Source organism: Perna viridis, chromosome 14 (genome assembly GCF_037379345.1).
Source record: "Perna viridis isolate PV_CMFRI_1.1 ecotype Kerala chromosome 14, ASM3737934v1, whole genome shotgun sequence".
In the NCBI taxonomy this organism is placed as follows: Eukaryota; Metazoa; Mollusca; class Bivalvia; order Mytilida; family Mytilidae; genus Perna; species Perna viridis.
The window spans coordinates 29474995-29493711 of NC_142458.1; the positions used below are offsets into that span (position 1 = coordinate 29474995).

Sequence of the window (18717 nt, forward strand, 5' to 3'; positions counted from 1 at the left end):
GCCAACATTAGGCATTCATTGAGTCAATGTTGGCATTACGTACGTTGAAACTGTTTGCTCTTACAACGTTGGACCAACACTGGGTACCCAACGTTGGCCCAACGTAGGAATGCTGTTTCGGAAGAGCCGAAAATTAGGACAATAATAGATTCTGCATTTTTACTTTTTTTTTTCATAGGGCCTGTCCTTGCTTTTTATTTCTTGACAATTTCATTCCTGCCTTTTTATTTAAAATTTGATCCTAGCCTCCTAAAAATGAAATGATAGTTTTCTAAGAAGTTCTACAATGAAAAACTTTAAATTTTGTTATCATGTATTACTGATAGGACTACTGGGCTTAGGAGTGCCTTCGGAGGCCCCGAGCCTTGACATCCTGTGTGCCTCGGCTACCCTGAGGCTGGACATCTTGTGTGCTACCCTGAAGCTTGACATCCTGTGTATCCCGGCATCACCGAGGCTTGACATCCTGTGTGCCCCGGCTACCCCGAGGCTTGACATCCTGTGTGCCCCGGCCATCCCGAGGCTTGACATCCTGCGTGTCCCGACTACCCCGATGCTTGACATCCTGTGTGCCCCGGCTACCCCGAGGCTTGATATCGTGTGCCCTGGCTACCCTAACGTTTCCCTATAGCTATACGACGGACGAAAAACGAAACAAAAACAACTTCATGTTTGACGCGTTGTGGTATTACTAGCGACAAAACGTAGCTTATCTGTAACTTCAAACATTAAGATTTTTTCCGACGCAGTCAGTATAGCTTCGCTTCTTACCCTTTGACCTTAAGGACGCTCTTCTATGGCAACGCAAGTCACCTGATCGCAGTTCCTTTTCCCGATTAGCCAAATACAGATAATTTAGTGGCGTTCGAAGAATAGGTATCGAAATTTTTGAATTGCGTTCGAAAAAAAACTTTATCGGAACCTTAAAAATTGCGTGCCATGTGTTATTTTCTTGAAAGAAATGTAGAATCTTAAAAGTAAAACAGAACAAAATTTTACGGCGTCGGCTATCTTTTTTTTTTAAGATAGTACTTGTTTAAATTAAGGTCAGCAGTTAAGGTCATATTAGTAGTACACAATATACAGTTAAGGAGATCCGATAACATTAAACGACTCGTACTTTGTCCTGCTGATTCTAGCATAGACCTTGATTTAATTCGTAGTCTATGGATCTAGACAATTTTAAAAAGTGGGCTCTAGGCTATCATTTGCAAAGTTTTCCTACGAAAGCTGGGTTTTTATATCCCGAAAACCGTAAGAGATTTTGAAATCTGATTGAAAATGTAAACAGGAATATTCATGAGGAATCTGATTTTATTTTATATGGCATCAAAAATAAAACATGATTTTTTAGGGCGTGACCCCTTGTAATTCGAAAACTAAAGTATTTTGAATTTGATAGCAAATCACAGGCAAGGACTTTTATGAGGAATTTTATATGAAATAATTCTCAGACTAGAAATAAACAAGCCATCGTCAAGAAATCAGAAAAAATACTTGTCACTGCCCTTTTGAGGCACCCTAATTCTCAGTTGGCTCAAGTCATATTACCAATCAACCCCAATCTTCCTTTTGTGGTACAACACCTTTTAATACAATTTCAAAAAGATGTATTCACTAATTATCAAGTTACTGTCTGGACTTTGGGAAAATGCATGTATTTGGACCCTAATTTCTGAAAAGTTCAAGTGTTTACTGCAAAAAAAAAAAACCCCAATCAGTCTGATAATTGTGGTATTGAATATTATGAAACAATACCACAGCCATTCTTATACTTTTATTGGAGTAATATAATTAATTTCCATGAAACGACCATTTTGGGCTCCAACTTTTGAAACGAATGGGGCCATAACCACCAAAATTAATATCAACCTTACTTTTGTCTGTTTGGAACTTTGTTGTAAAATTTTATAATAATCGAATAACTAATACTCAAGTTATTTCACAAAAACGATGACCACAGTGCCATACCAATAAAATAATTGTGCAGCATAAAAACCAAAAATATATACAAAGAGTAACGAACTAAAGTACTTTAAGCCTTCATGTGAAATATGTGCAATTTTAAAAGCAAAACATAATGCAAAGTATTTGAATTATCTACAGAGACATTTAAATTGAGAGCATAAATATGAAACAAGTATTGGGTATGATCTGAACATATAAATAGATATGAAGCAACTTTTTGAAAATTTGTTGGATTATCTTATCTTAGGTAATATCAGTATATATTGTGGTCTGAAAGTCAGTTCACTTTTTGATTATGGTGTTCCATAAATTATTTATCTGAGTTTTATGACTTCAACACTAAACTCTTACTGATGACCCAAGACAAAAAGGGGGGGCTCCTTCTAATGCTTCATCAAAATTAAGACAAGTGTTTACTATCATGATCTTAAGGTATGTATAATTAGAAGTTGATGATGACATTAATAATATTCTTGTTCCAGAGTTACTGAACTTTTCTTTAGAAAAGCAGGGTGTTCTTGCATATCTCTGTATCACAAAACTGTTTTGAACTCTATACAGCTGTTTACCAAAAAATAAATGGTATCAAGATTTGCATACTTTTTCATAAATGTTTTTTGTTGAACATTAAAACTCTAAAATGAAGGGAGGGGGTTGGATACCACATATTACACAATCCGTTGAAACAGGCATATAATGCAAGCCAGTTGATGATTTCAACATCTAGATACCCTCTTTATGAAAGTCCATTTTTTCATTAAAGTGCACGGGCATTCATGGTACAGATACTTATTTTGCCTGTTATTAAATTAAATTTGTATATTTCTTTCAGTAGACGTATATTGAAATGTACACAGTTACATCTTTATTGAAAATTTCAAAAGATACTGCTTCAAAATCTGATGTTGTCAACTGTTTTATTACAAGTTTTCTTTTCATGGTGTCGTCAAGTTTGTATACAGATTTCATGAGATGGATAATTTTTTAAATGTCAGTTTTTATAGTTTTTTTTTCGCTGCAACTGTTATCAATCTAGTTTAAAATTGTCTTAACATATCCATGAGACAACCAAGCAAGCAGTCATATACACCAAAAGAAATGGCATCATCTTGCTTTCACCAGAGGGTACTATTTATGAGTTGACAAATATCAGTATGAGCCCATTCTTCCTGTAGTATTTTTTTTATTGCAGTTCTATATATAACCAACAAATCAAGTCTCTGCTGTTTCCACTTGTTTCATTCTAAGCACTACAGGAACAGATGTACAGGGAATCAGTCCTAATTCGGTTATCACCACGGAGATGTACTCTGGCGGTGTCACATCATAAACAAGGTTTAACAATGTTAATGAGCTATAATCTCTCCAATCAGATAAATAAGGGGCTTTGTTTCCAATGTTCACAAGGTCATCAGGGTCACCTAAAAATAGAACATTGAAAAATAAGTATAATATAGTTAAGTATTATACATCTGAAGAATTGACTGTGAGCCTAGTACTTTCCCTAGAGTACTAGTTTTGGAAATTTTCAAGACAAAAAAAATTGGCCAAAAGAGTCATCAATGAAATACTCATAATGGTAATCAGAAATTGTGTTACTTCCGAAATTAAATTATTTATCAATGAAATATTCATTAATGTAATCAGAAATTGTGTTACTTCTGAAATCAAATTATTCATCAATGAAATATTCATTAATGTGTTGTTATTTACTTTTTGTTTGATTTTGAAGAATTTTTATTGTTCTGTTACCATGGATTTTATGACTTTCATTGTTGTGGCCTTTCTGAGCTTACATAAAGGTGTGTTTACACTTGTAGAAGTCTTTTTGGTGATCTCTGTAATTTCTTACTATTTTAAATTAAGGTTGAATGCTAGAGCATTGGTTACTTTTCATCATATCACTTCTATTTTCCATTTTTTAATTTGATAAACTGACAAATCCATGAAATCAGTAACAGCCAAATAAGCATTTAACAAGAAAAAATTATAAACAGTAACTTTAACTCAATACATGTACTTACCAAGTTCATTAAGAACAAAACTGTCTGTTTGACCACGCTCACAGAACTTGTAGGTTTCACAACAGACTAGTACAGACACATTGAAAGATTTGGCTACTAATGCGAGCTGGGAGCTACCAACTCGTGACATGACACATCCATTAGCCAGTAGGGCATGAGCTCCTAGTACTACTTTGGTTGCCTAGAATACATTTTTACAGTAATGAGTATTGATTATGTAGTATAAAAATACTTAAGTTTGCGAAAGCAGAAAATTGATGGTGAATACATTCATTATTATATAAGAGATGAAAAAAAAAAATAAAATAAAACAAATTTCTTTCCAAAAAATGCCACAAATTAACGTTATCAAACACATTATTCATTTGTATCTGAAATCAACATTGTGCCATCCAATTCTTAATCATGTCTATTCAAATTCAAATGACTCATTGGTTTAGGTGAGTTAATATCAGGACAGGATTGAGTGAATAACCAAAATATGATCACAAGTGCTGAAGAACGCTTAGATTTAATAAGCGTGCAAGTTTTTTCAAGCATCCGTGGTAACAGAAACAGTATATCAGTCATTCACAAGATTGATGATCCTGTTTATCACATAGATATCCTCCATAATTTATTGCCTTTGTGATTGGATTAATAATATTTTGGCGGGAAAAAGACTGAGAATGAAATTACTGAATTTACTTCATAGTGTGAAATTTTTACATTTGGAACATTTGGTAAAACACAGCTATCTATATAATATACATGTAATATTATCTAATTCTTTGATAAAAACATACCTCTTGCATGGCATATGACAAAGCATTGATTAACATGTATGAACATTTTATTCCAGCTCTGACAAGCCTTCTCAACATTTCTTTGCCTGAAATGGACAAGACATAAAAAGAAAAACTACATTTTGTTGTGATTTAATCCTATGTTTTCCACTTTAGCCTCTACAGTTCATTCAGTGACATTTTGTTTTCTTACTCCTGTAGACTGGTCATTAAAGTTCTTACAATACACAAAAGACATGTACACATACATGATGTAAAATCATATGTAGTTTGATAATACATAATATGGGGTAGGCATTGCCTAAATCAGTGAGCACCATGAGCTTTATCATACATGTACCATCTGTGTAAGACTGGTAAAAAATAATAAAGGACATTAAAAAAAGGGGGCGACCCGGTTAAAAATAATTGCTTCGCAAGTGCAATATTTTCATTTATATTTAAGCAGGAAGTAAAATCAATATTTCTATTTGAAAATCTGTCTTTTTAATTAATGGGGGAGTTTATTTTCAATAAATGAATAATTTGAACAATTCCCCCCCCCAAAATTCCAACCCCATATCCCCCTTTCCCCTCGCTCTCAAAATGGTCAATAACTTTACAGCACCTCACAATACTTTACATTTTTTATCCCTTAAGGTAAAACCGTACTATTTCTCATTATTTTAGGTTGGCCTTTTGTGTACCCTACTTAAGTAAATACTACTGGACACTGTGATTGGACAAATTGTGCTGATAACCAAAATGTTTTATTAATTCCAGGCTCTAACATTATTATACTTTTAAAAAATTGCATTATACTTTTTGAAAACCATTTTATTTAAATATTATGAGTTTTTAAAATTTATGCACCATTCACAGAAAAAGGGGGGAAATTTGACCCCAAACATCATCTGCTTAAAATACCAAAAAATCGAGAAAGTTTTGCTATGACTTTGATTGCAATTTTAGTTAGAGAAATGAAGATATTACTGGAAAAAAGTCAGTTGATAGCTCCGTCATTGTTTTAAGGATGTGATTTTTTCAAAAGTTTCACTATTGTCCCTATGGGAAATAAATAGTACCGTTCCACCATAACGGCATCTCTAGCAACATTCATTTCAGTTTTGGCCTGTCAGATCAATCTGTACATGTACCGATACCAGAAATATTACAGTTCTCCACGGATGCAGGGAATATTTTTACACATATCATGTGACGTAAACAAAATTCAAGCCACAGCTGCAAATTCCAAACGAGAAAATGATTGCCTTTCCTATCTTAGAAAAGCTATGCTTCGATTTTGATAATATAATTGGAGTTATATTTTTTTCCAAGGCGGTTAGGTTCTTAACAACAGCAACAGTGAAACAGCGGAGATACACGTACGTACATCCACGTGTTTCCCAAAGTTTTTAAAAAACACAACATTCACTTCTTAAATAAGTAAAACAAATTAGAAAAAGACCTGAAAACTATCACATAAGATTAATTTATTTTTACTGAAACGTAATCTTAAATATATTTTTTTATTTATTTGATTGAAGGAAATGATGATACATTAATATCTTCCTAGCAAGCCAGTTAGTTGTCACTCAATCCCCTTAAATACAGCATGCATGGGAGAGGGAGCAGTGACTACTAATTCTAATGTCATTAGTGTGGTCACTCAGTCAGGGATCAAACTCACATCCTTCAGCATTCAGGGTAAGTATGCTAGCCTTAGATCATCCTCTTAAATACAGCATGCATGGGAGAGGGAGCAGTGACTACTAATTCTAATGTCGTTAGTGTGGTCACAGTCAGGGATCAAACTCACATCCTTCAGCATTCAGGGTAAGTATGCTAGCCTTAGATCATCCCCTTAAATACAGCATGCATGGGGAGAGGGAGCAGTGACTACTAATTCTAATGTCGTTAGTGTGGTCACTCAGTCAGGAATCAAACCCACATCCTCCAGCATTCAGGGTAAGTATGCTAGCCTTAGATCATCCCCTTAAATACAGCATGCATGGGAGAGGGAGCAGTGACTACTAATTCTAATGTCGTTAGTGTGGTCACTCAGTCAGGGATCAAACCCACATCCTTCAGCATTCAGGGTAAGTATGCTAGCCTTAGATCATCCCCTTAAATACAGCATGCATGGGAGAGGGAGCAGTGACTACTAATTCTAATGTCGTTAGTGTGGTCACTCAGTCAGGGATCAAACACACATCCTCCAGCATTCAGGGTAAGTATGCTAGCCTTAGATCATATAGCCATGACAGGGACAGGTTTTATACAAATACATTATTTCAACAGAATAACATACCTTTGCTTTTGATGACATGACAACCATAAAATAAAGGATGACTTACCTTCCATTCTTGGCCTGCTATCAATAACAATTACTCTAAACTTAATACCCTGTTTATGTGCTGTGAGTAGTACATTCAAAACTAAAGATGAACTTGAGGAAAAAAATACAAATATTATATTTTTATCTTTCATGTAAAATGCAATTAAAATATTACAGGTATCTTATAAATTTTCAGCAACATTTCTTTCTCATATTTATTGATAAATGGAAAATTTCTTAATTATAATGGCCTTTTTCAACTTTCAAGTAAGCTGTTAATAAACTTTTCAAAAAGATAACAAAAAGTCTTTAACATTTTTCAGAGAATTCAAGATTCGTTCAATTTTACAGAGGGTTGTCAACAACATTAAAAGATACATTACAAACACCAGATACTGTTTGAAGCTTGACACCTACCAAGCATAAACTACAATCACATCTTTGTCAACAATTTTCTTATTATCACTAATGCTTTCACAAATTGCTTTCCCAGCCAATTTAATCTTCAGATCTATGTAGCTGTTAATATCATCTATCAGTTTTCTCTTTGCCTGTAATATACATTAGGAATTAAATAATAAGCTGCAATACAAAATTACAACACTACTTCTGTCACTGTACCCTACGGTGCACCTGGTCCATACTCCCAGTTTTTACTGAAGTCTGAGTTGCTCATTTACTTTTGTTGCTTTGTTCGTACCATTTTGGTTATTTTATGTTATTTGTTGTGTTTTTCTGTTTTCACTGTCTGGTCTTTGAATTCTTCCATTATTCGTTGCTATTTTCAACATAAATTTAAAATTTTGTGAACAGCGGATTAATATACGTGATGTGATGTTTTGGCAGAGAAAGTGTGAGAGTGAAATTACCAAATTTATTTCAGAGTGAATTATTTATTATTTTTACACTGGGAACATTGGGTAAATCACTGCTGTCTATATAATAATAGATGTGCATGTTTCTTCATAACTATTATTTATGATAACTTACTTCAGCCTCTGAAAGGTCTCTAGTTCCATGAGATATGTTATACTTCAGATACTTTATAGCGTTTCCCATACTCACCGACATCAGTCGACATTGGTTCAGAAAACTGAAATTGATGTGACATCATTAAGTACAACAGAAATTCTCCAAACAAAACCCAAAATAAATGATAAACCAGACTTCCTATGAAATAAGTTGTTTCAGTTCATTTGTCCTAACATTAAAGGGGGGATGGTTAAGGCCCTATATCACTAGCTTAACCCTTCCATACACTTCATGCCCCTGTCTAGTCTGGAATGTTGGACATTAATGTGTCTTTGTGCCATTATTTTACTTTTTAGTTTGATTTTGAAGAATTATCATTGTTCTGTTTCCATGGATTTAGTTACTTTTGTTGTACAGGGATTTCAGAATGTGTGTTTATACTTGTTGAAGACTTTTTGGTAATCTTTGAAAGTATTAACTATTTCATAATTAGATTATACTCTGGTACATTTGTAGCGTTCCACCATATCTGTCCTTATTTCTTTTTAAGTCTCTTTATTTCAATTTCGAATCATTTTGAATCTGAGAAAACTTTACAAATTCCTCGGTCCATAACAGGTTCAGATTAGACAGGTTTTCTGGTACTGCAATGGTATTAACTTACCTTTATGGTTTTTGATGGGTAAAAAAATGACCAATGTGTGTTTTTAATTTTGTAAATTTTAATAAATTAATTTCATCAGAAGCATGTCCTCTGAATGAATAAAGAAAGTGTCTATCATCTGTGTGATAGTGGCATCATCAATCATTTCTTAAATGATTTATTTGTTATACATGTGTTTGGATGTTACAATTGTATCCATCTATTGGGAGTTAAGATAATTGTGACGAAATTTAAACTGACAGACAAACATGATAATTCCAATACACATGTACCATCCATTGAGTTGAGTAGGAATAAAATTCTAATTAAATTACCTGATGTAGGGTTTGATTTTAGCTTCTAAATCTCTGGATAATTCTTTATGTGCTGGTGTAGTATAGTCTGCTATTACCTGTAATACATCAATGGCTAAATATAGAATATGATGCAATACGAATTCATTTCATGTTCCATGGCTACTGGGATGATACATTAAAAAAATCTTTGTTTATTTCTTTCAATCTTCAGTCAGATTATACTAACATGTTTTATTGTTGTCAAACATGTGACTTGGTTATACTGGTAATGATTAAACTGCTATTAAGTTATAATGTAAAAACATAACAAGAGGCTCCTAGGAATCTGAATCACTCATCTGGTACCTTTTTTACCATTCAAGGGCAATAACTCCAATAAGGGGACATCATACAAGTTCTATTTTAGGCCTTATTGTAAAGATCCTTTCATCAATTGGACATTTTTTTTTCTATCTACTATGATTCTAATTTGTAATGTAGTAACATAACAGAAAAGAGGTTATGCTCAATTTCACCACTAGGTCATTAAGATCATGCTGTGTTAAGAGTAACCTCCAACCCTCCGTTAAAGCCAGCACTACCCTCTCATTGAGTTTTATCAGGTACACTGTATTAACAAATATGGAAAAAAAATTATTCACCGCACTGTACCAATTATTTACATGGTGTTTGCAGTTCTGTTACAAAATTACTTCAAAATCCCAAATAAATGTAGAAAATTCATCATAAATGTGGATTTAATAATGAAATCAATCAAATGTAAATAATCCATTAACCTAATAGTGCTGTATTACTGTAGCATACCTTTTTAAATGCAGCTAACATTGCCAGGCATCTAGCATTAGATCCACAGATAACACCCTCAGCATACTGGACTCCTAACCTCACAATTACTGGATGGATACTGGTGTTCTTAAATCTGACAAGAGAAATAAACGACTGTGCTAAACCCAATCCCAATTTTTTGTTTGTTTACATGCTATAACTTGAAACAGAATATGGCAATGATGAGAACACTGACTACCAATTTATAAGTCTGTGGTATGACAGGACTAGGGTTTGAACCAATCACATCCCACACTCAAGGAAAACACCAAACCACAAGACCACCAAACTGGTCTTAAATAGAGTAGAAATTAAAAATTTGTGATTACTTGCAACAAAGCTGTTATACACGTACACCCCCCATCACTGATAACACCTATACTAACATAACATAAACTCCAGTATAATTATCTTTACAAATAAAAGTTCAAGTTTTTACATCATACTAAACACTTCTTGTGCATTGAAAATACAGATTGTCCCATTATTTATCTGCAGTAATTAAAGGTACACCGACAGAAACGCAGATCAGTTTGCCCGTCTGTTTGAGGCTTGCTTGGATACTGACTCTGTTCCTCCACATCTTTCAAGCATAGAACAAAAACAGACCATCAATTTTACTTACTTTAAGCTCTGTGTTAATGAGAATTCTCTTTCATACTGATGTAAATGATCAAACAGCTTGACCTGTCGTTGAACTTTCGTCCTTTGGGGTATTTGTTGCTTTTCTAATTTCTTTGCCATTTTCTTCTGAGCCTGCGCATCATCTGCCATCAGATGATCTGGTACCCTCTTAGGCTCTGCCTTAGCCACTAAAATGATTTTAGCTTCAATCAAAATTCTTAACTTACATATAAAAAAGTTTACCTCTATTTAAACGCTGTTCAGCATACACGTCACATAACAAGAGGCTCCAAGGAGCCCAAATCAGTCACATACATTTTGTACTTAATTTTTTTTTACTTTTAAAGGCAATAACTCTATCAAGGAGTTGTCTGAAAATTTAGACTTAAAGAAGAATTTGGTGGAACTCATCATAAGGATCATTTCATTAATTGAAAGTTACTTTTTATTTATTATAAATTAGAAGATATTGTCTGAAAACTACTAAAAAATCATTTTCCACCTTTCAAGGTCAATAACTCTAACAAGGAGTCATCAGACAACTTTGACCCAATGCAGATTTCATAAGCCTTAAAATGACTATCATTTCAGGAATTGATATCTATACCTATCGGTACTGGAGATATATGCGAAAAACTTCTGTCTGGCCATTATGTTCCATTTTTTGCAATGGCAGCTACGTTTTTTGAAGGATCAAAAATACCTACATCAGCCTATGCATAACTCACTAAGGAACATTCTACCAAGTTTGGTTCTGATTGATCCAGTAGTTTAAAAGAGTCAAGAAGAATGTTTTAAAGAAATAACATTAAAAATTGCAATAAAACTTCGAAAAAGGGCAATAACTCCAACATGGCTTAACAGATCAAAAAGAAAATTTGATAAGTTGGTTCGGTTTGGTCTTGTAATTTCAGAGGAGAAGAGTTTTGAAAAATTGTTAACGGAGGATATCAATACAAAGAACATGTATGGTACTGTAATATGAGAGATATGTACCTAAAATGCCAACAAAGAACTTGCATAAGATTTAATGAAATCAATATTGGCATTTTGCCAAGTTGACCTGTGTTTTGATCATACACCTAATTAGAATTCTTCCGATTTTGTTTCTAAATGAACCAAGTATACAAACTTTCATATTTCTACTTTTGGTCAGCTTTGCCTAGAATATCAAAATTGTCAGATATTGTATGCCTTTATAGTCCAACAAGTTCAAAGAAATGTTTTAATTATGGATTTAACCATAATCATTTCAACCTGAGATAGTATAATGGTTAGGTTAGCCTTACCTGAAGCAGATCCAGTATCTTTACTTGAACCAGCTGCCCCAGGGCCATCTTTCTTTTGTGCCTTTGCAGCTCTCTGTTGCTCCTATAAATAGAAAATCAAAATGACATAGAAATGTCATAAGAAACTATGGAAACAGAAATGACTTCCATCAAACCCTTTGTTCCTTGTTAGCATGATTTAAATTGAGTTTATGTCTGCTGCTTAACTGTATTCACTTTATGTTGAATAAAATATTGTTTAAATTAAAGTTTTTAAAATGTAATTTTGAACTTTGTATTAATTAGTTTCGTTTATTATGAGTTTCAAATGACTCAAATTTGTGATCTCATTATAATAAGAAAATTATTCACAATGGACTGGTGAATTATTGTATAATCTATATCCAATACATGTTAATGTACATGTACATGATATAAACTTTACATCTATAATAACCAAGGTGGATATTTGATTCTTTATAAAATCAGTGACTAAAATTACTGAATTTTTTTTATGATTTTTGATGTGTATATGGACCTGGGACCTGCACACAATACACTTTTTCATGAAGACAAGTTCTACTTCGACTCCTAATCCTTTACTGTAAAACTAAATCATAGCTAGACCTGACATGTTTAAGACTGAAGGTTATTTTCATCTCCCTAAGAAATATATGGTGTCTCGAGAGCCTGCTATTACTTCAGTAATTATATAACCCAGAGAGTAATAGACTACAAAGTCCCCCATAGGTTTCCAAGGATGGGATTTTTTAAAGAAATGATATTTTTTAATTGAGTGGCTTGGCTCATGTGTCTTCCTCATAAAAAAATATTTGTAACCTGTAATGCTCTCCTTTCAGCCTTTAGTTCAGCTTTACTTTTCTGTGGTTTGTTGGGATCAGTCGGATTTACATCAGGAGGTTTGGGTTGTCCTTTCTGTTTCTGTTTTTCACCTGCATCTGTTTGTTTTTTCTCTTCATTCTTCCCCTTTGGTGAAACACCATCTTTAGGTGGTTGTCCCCCTTGACTACTGTCACCAGATGGATTACCTCCCTTTTGCCCCTTCTGTTTCTTCTCTTTCTTTTTACCTGGGGTTCCATCTTGACCTTGGCCCTTTTCCTGACTCCCTGAAGCTGTTCTGTCTGACATGATTATTCTGAAGAAATAAAAAATATGTTAATTACATAAAATATACAACTACTCCATTTAGTGGCTATGATTACAGAAGAACATGAAACAATGACAGTAAAATAAAAATATTTAACTCTAACATGTCTACGGGGTATGATCCATAGCTGTACACATAGTTAAACTGTCAAGTACAAAGTAATAATAATAGATGTAAATTTCTTACTCCAACCTGGTATTGATCATTCATTAATAAGGGTTATCAAAAAACTAATCAAAACTGATTTTTGTTAAATTTTAAAAATATTTTGAAAAATAGATATTAATTCAAATTTCAGACAATAATTGATATTTAATTTAAATTTCTGACTAATACAGTTCTTGAATGATCAGCACAACTATTTGGAAGGTTGATAACCACTGACTGATTGATAGCTGAGGGATCATTAATCGAAGACCGGTGACCGATCTGATCCCAGTTTTGTTATGTAAAGGGGGATGTAAAATGACATATGACTGATTCATGTAGATTTGAGAATTTTCACTGCAACAAATCCAATATAATTCCATATTAAATTCATCTTAAATTTGCGAAAAATCCTCCCATCAAAATTCAGTCCTCATTTGTGAAAAAATGGTAAAATTACTAGGAATAGAGTCTGACTATCAGTTAAAATTTTGATGATCATATCACTGTGATCTGCAGGAAGGCATTAACTAAACGTATTAAAAGATTAGGCTCTTATTTGGATCACTTAAGTAAACAAACTATATTTCATACTTTTATTATGAGTAATTTCAATTTTTGCCCTTTGGCTTGGCACTTTAGTGCAGAAAAGAATTTAAAAAAAAAATTAAAAAGTGCAAGAAACAGCACTTTGTTTCATATATGAGAACTATAATAGCTAATACCAGGGACTCCTCATCAATGCTAGGGTGCCTTCACTGCAGATCAGATGAATAAGAACTATGGCTTTAGAAACTTTTAAAATTGTTCATAATATTGCTCATATAAGTAAAAAAAATCTGAGAAATGTACAAAATTCTAAATATTCTTTTAGGTATGTGATCTTATTGGATGTGCCTCAGGTGAAGTTCAGCAGATATAGCAAAAAATCTTTTAAATTTGCTGTGGCAACACTCAGAAACAGCCTTCCCAACCATTTCAGGACAGAAAACAGCTTTTCTCATTTCAAAAGGATAATTCAGTCCTGGAATGGTTCAGAATGTTGCTGTTCAGCATGCCGGTAACTTTTTGTTCTATATCATGCTTATCTTAGCTATACGTTTTGTTCGCTTCTACTTGAATTATAGTACTTCTGCTGATTTAGTTTCATGCTTAGTTCTCTGCTATCATACATGTATGTTTTAATACTTGCAATGTTTTATGTTATTTTTTTTTATTCAGTCAAAAGCTCCTCAGAGCTTGTGTTTGTATTTATGACATATCGAATCAAAATAAAGTTTTCTTATCTTATAAATATTAAATCCACATATTATATAATTTTGTTAAAAATATTTTTAAAAAATTCATATCGGGTCATCACAGTTATGAAAGAGTACACAATCATATCATCAGAACCAAGATTTCAGCAGAAGTCGCCTTTTTTTAAGAGCATATTGCATTCGCACCATTTAGTTTTTTCAGTTGGCCTCTTGGGTGCCAAAAGTAATAGGAGAGCATGATTTGACTTACAAAAATATATGCCTGCCAATGGGGATTAAAGCCTAGATGGCTCGGTGTCAAGCCAGTAACAAACTGCTTCAGCTAAAAAAATAATCCTTAACTTAAGGCTAAGCCATTAGCAACATTTGAACATGTTATGTGTAACACAGGAAGGCTATCTTGCCACAGCCTGGCACAGGTTTCACATGTACAACGAATAATCTACATTCTAGTACTAGCTACAATGTGCCTTTCTGACATATATTTGTTTCAGGTGCACAAATACAAATTGTATAAATTACATGTACAAGCATTTGTAGTTTTACAGAATGTACAAACATATGATCACCCTTCTTTTTCTTTCATAATTTACACAGTATAACATAACGTTACCTCGAATAAGAAAAAAACGCAAATAATTGATTCCAGATTATGCAGTTTACGCACTTAAACATTAAAAACAAACATTATCGGTTTATTTACCCCTAGTCTAAATATAATTTCTGAACATCATTTTTCTAGCTGATGAAATAATAACATTGAAGAGTTCTTACATAAAGTCTAGCTACATGTAATAACCGACAACGAAGCTTTTCAGCAGACTACCATAACGTACCCCCAAAATGTGACAATTCAATCAATCAACAAAACTTTAAATCAATAAACAACAAATTTATTGATAAATCTCAGTAGGTTATAAATAGCTAGACAATACACAGAAATGATTGATTAGAATGAACATGGGTGCATATCATAGAGAAATAACAGCTGCAGCGATCTGTAATATTGAAAGTTATCTGAAATACCAATAAAGTACTCGGAAAATTCGGAGCACTATGCAAGGATTTTTATAGTAGACTACTATAAAAAAACATTGATTATAGTCCATTGATTAGAGTCCATTTTACATCTATAGGATTGTGAAAAAAATCTTTATAAATCAGATTTCCATCAGAGTTTATTAAAATTTTGGCCAACACATTTCTAACATCATATACTATTCCTGAAATCATTTACCACTTTTTCATCATGGGATAAAAAAAGTTTCCCATTACCCTTAATGCAAAATTTAAAAAGAAATTTGAATTATTTTTTTGAATAATTCATACGTCCTCAATCCTTTGAGCCATCGTTTTTGGATTAATTAATTTATCTTGAATATTATATAATTAGCCAACATCTTTGATGCTTTTTCTTGATTTTTTTCATCATAAAATATATTCGATTACACATTAAAAAAACTCTCTTTTGAACACGGTTCAGCCAGTATCGCTGGTTGTTATTTACTTATATTATCATTTAAAGCATCAACGTGCATGTTGTCTTTATGATTATCATCATACAATGATCATTGACATCAAATACAAAAAAATACCAGTTATATAGATTGTAAATTTCGATATGCTGTACACGTGTTTCAAGGAGTAACCTCTAATCATCAGCATTACAATCAATTATGTAGGAAGATCATAATCAAAATATTAGCTATATAGCAGAACTCAAAACCAAAACTGCCGAAAGAGGAAGCCAAATCCATCACCAAGAGGTTCTACCATATGCCATGCAAGGAATGAAGTCTCAGTGTTTTACGTATTTTTGAATTTCGAATACTGCAATATTTCATAAATAGGGTAGACACAACATGATATAATAGGGATTTATATAATAGAGATTATAATAAAGATTCAATAAATAAGAGGTAGTGACTTAGAACACCATCCAAGGCTGTTTTATAAGTTTTCTTGTTAACATTGAGGATGTATATACAGATCTTTAAATTGACATTTTCCACCGGAAAGGTTTTTTTTCTTCAAATAGATGTTTGTTGTCATCATCATCCAATGTGGAATGATTATGATAAATATATAAACAATGAAAATATATGTTACTATTATAACATGATATATGTGAAGAGGTGATTAAGTTTCCTGTACATGTGTTTACAGGGAAATGATACAAGTACATGTACTTAAGCCCTGAATGTAAATATGCAAACAAGTCAGATAATTTTCCAATATCCTGCCTTGTTCTAATTGTCGTCGAAGGACTTGATCAGAACGCACGATCGAAAATAACAAACTATTTAACTTACGGAGCACCAATATCGACAAAAGAACACGTGCACTGACAATTGAGTATTATATGTACATACAGTGCGTTTATAAACGGAATTCACGCATTAGTTAAAAAAATATTCCAGCAAGAACTAGTCAAAACAAAATGAACAAGGACTATTTGGAAGCGTTAATGGATATTACGAAGAAACTCAAGCTGCGTCCTCAACTTGATGTCAGACGGTACGTCATTAACCCAGCAGGACGGATCAGAAAAGCGTCCACTCACACTCTTTTGGACGCCGTGTCTAACCAATCGGATCGCAGGAAATCTTCAGAAAGTGGTAGACTACGCAGTGGCTCCAATGACAGCCCACTCATGAACAATGCTATACATGTAGATAGTACAAGTCCCATCAGAATGAGGAAAGTCTCAAGTCACTCCTTTCTAGCCGCAGTTCAAGAGAACGACTCTTGCTTTAGTAGCAGTGACTTAGAAAAATGTCAGAATATGTCACTCTCCGAGAAACTCGACTACATCAAGAAGCTGCAGGTAACAATTAATAAGCCGTTGTTACATGATTATACACCAGAAACAGTTCGAAGTGTAATAATTTGTATTAATTAAGAATATGAAATTCAAATATTGTTATTTTTTTTTGGTCGGTGTTCATATTGCATGTGCTTGTTTTTTTAGTGGGCCATCTTGTTTCCCTTATTTTCGGTTTTATATATGTAATCGTATTTTATTCTGTTGTCTACTTAGTGTATACAATGTATATGTAGATTGTCTTTACTTCCCATTTTCACATACAGGTCATGTACAGGTGTTGTATCTGGATTTTGATGTATCTGAAATTTTGGTCTGTTTGTTGCTTATATCTATTTGCGTAAAATATCTATGAGCTTACTTGAAAAAGAATGTATTCGATCGGAGAGCTCTGAAGAATTTGTTGACTAGAATTAATGTTAGACAATAAAAGTCATATTTACTTTTGACTGAAACCGAAACAAGACATAAACTGTTTTTAAAGAGATGAACGCGGATATTAAAACAAACCATATTTCAACGACAAAAAATCACAATGTAATTATTATCAGCGGTAATACAGTTATTTCTGCATATTCTGCTGTATGAACCTTACTGATTCAGAATTCTTGACTGTATATTCATATATGACCCCGATATATTTTTGTATACTACACTCGTCAGTCGCCGTCTCGTTGATTTAAAAAAGTATACGATTTGGATGGTTTTAAATATATTTTAAGTACAATATTCATATAAAGTACATGTAATTGTTATACATATTACAGGCAGAAGTTCGAGAACAAGACCAAGCTTTAGCTAAACAATTCCTCCAGATTTACAAAGACATTCAAAAAACAAAAGTCCACAAGTCGTGCATCCAACACCAAGATCATTTAGACGCTCTGTTTGATGATTCAGAGATGGAGAAGGAAACCCCTGTAATTGTAGACAAACCCGTAAAGAGAAGGTCAAAAACTTTAACGTGTGGCGTAACGAGGATGAATATTAGATCTCAAAGGTTTTCATGTTCTTGAAATATGAATATACGGAGTGTAAACATTATGAATACATATACACGCATTAACAAGATGTTATGGTAAAAGCGAGACCTGCATACTACACTAGTCATAGCTTAACTTTACATTGCTTTGCATTTTCTTTTCATAAAAAAGTTAAAAACGATAATAATCTTTTACCAAACAAGTCAATAAGTAAAAAAAAAATAAATAAAAATAAACAAAACCAACAGCAAAAACAAAACAAAGCAAATAAAAAACCCAAACATAAAACCTAAGACAAAACAAAAGCAAGATACCATAAAAAAGTGTAATCAAAGGAATTCAGCGGACATCAAAAGAATGTAATCCAGGGACACAGACTGGACATGTAAAACAGACACACACTCAAAGAACATAAAATAATAAAAATCATGCATACAAAGTTACAAAAGTAAATGAACAACACGGACTCTACTAAAAACTGTGAGCATATATCAAGCGCACCGGTAGGGTAAGCGTCCTCTGCTTTTCTAGAAACACGCGGCACGGGGATATATCTGTCATTCAACGGTAACCAGAGATCCCCGCCTTATCAT

The 18717-nt window shown here is 33.1% G+C and overlaps 2 protein-coding genes across 4 annotated transcripts; one reads left to right on the plus strand and one right to left on the minus strand.

Moving 5' to 3' along the window:
* Positions 1–2820: 2820 nt before the first annotated feature.
* Positions 2821–15145, minus strand: LOC148598924 (translation initiation factor eIF2B subunit delta-like). 3 transcript variants are annotated; one of them, XM_088561513.1, is made up of 12 exons: positions 15021–15145; positions 12584–12899; positions 11765–11846; positions 10477–10663; positions 9831–9945; positions 9045–9121; positions 8085–8187; positions 7512–7645; positions 7114–7205; positions 4778–4863; positions 3993–4173; positions 2821–3389 (listed from the first exon to the last, which is right to left on the minus strand). In XM_088561513.1, the coding sequence occupies exons 2-12, from the start codon at positions 12890–12892 to the stop codon at positions 3181–3183; spliced, it is 1575 nt and encodes a 524-aa protein (XP_088417639.1). In that variant the 5' UTR covers positions 12893–12899; positions 15021–15145; the 3' UTR covers positions 2821–3180. The 3 variants fall into 3 exon arrangements, with proteins under 3 accessions (XP_088417639.1, XP_088417640.1, XP_088417638.1); XM_088561514.1 differs by having other exon boundaries at positions 15092–15116; XM_088561512.1 differs by having other exon boundaries at positions 14931–15057.
* A 1341-nt stretch (positions 15146–16486) lies between these two features.
* LOC148598925 (uncharacterized) lies at positions 16487–18311 on the plus strand. The gene is made up of 2 exons (XM_088561531.1): positions 16487–17144; positions 17909–18311. Exons 1-2 carry the CDS (start codon positions 16758–16760, stop codon positions 18155–18157), a joined length of 636 nt encoding a protein of 211 aa, XP_088417657.1. The 5' UTR covers positions 16487–16757; the 3' UTR covers positions 18158–18311.
* Positions 18312–18717: the final 406 nt, after the last annotated feature.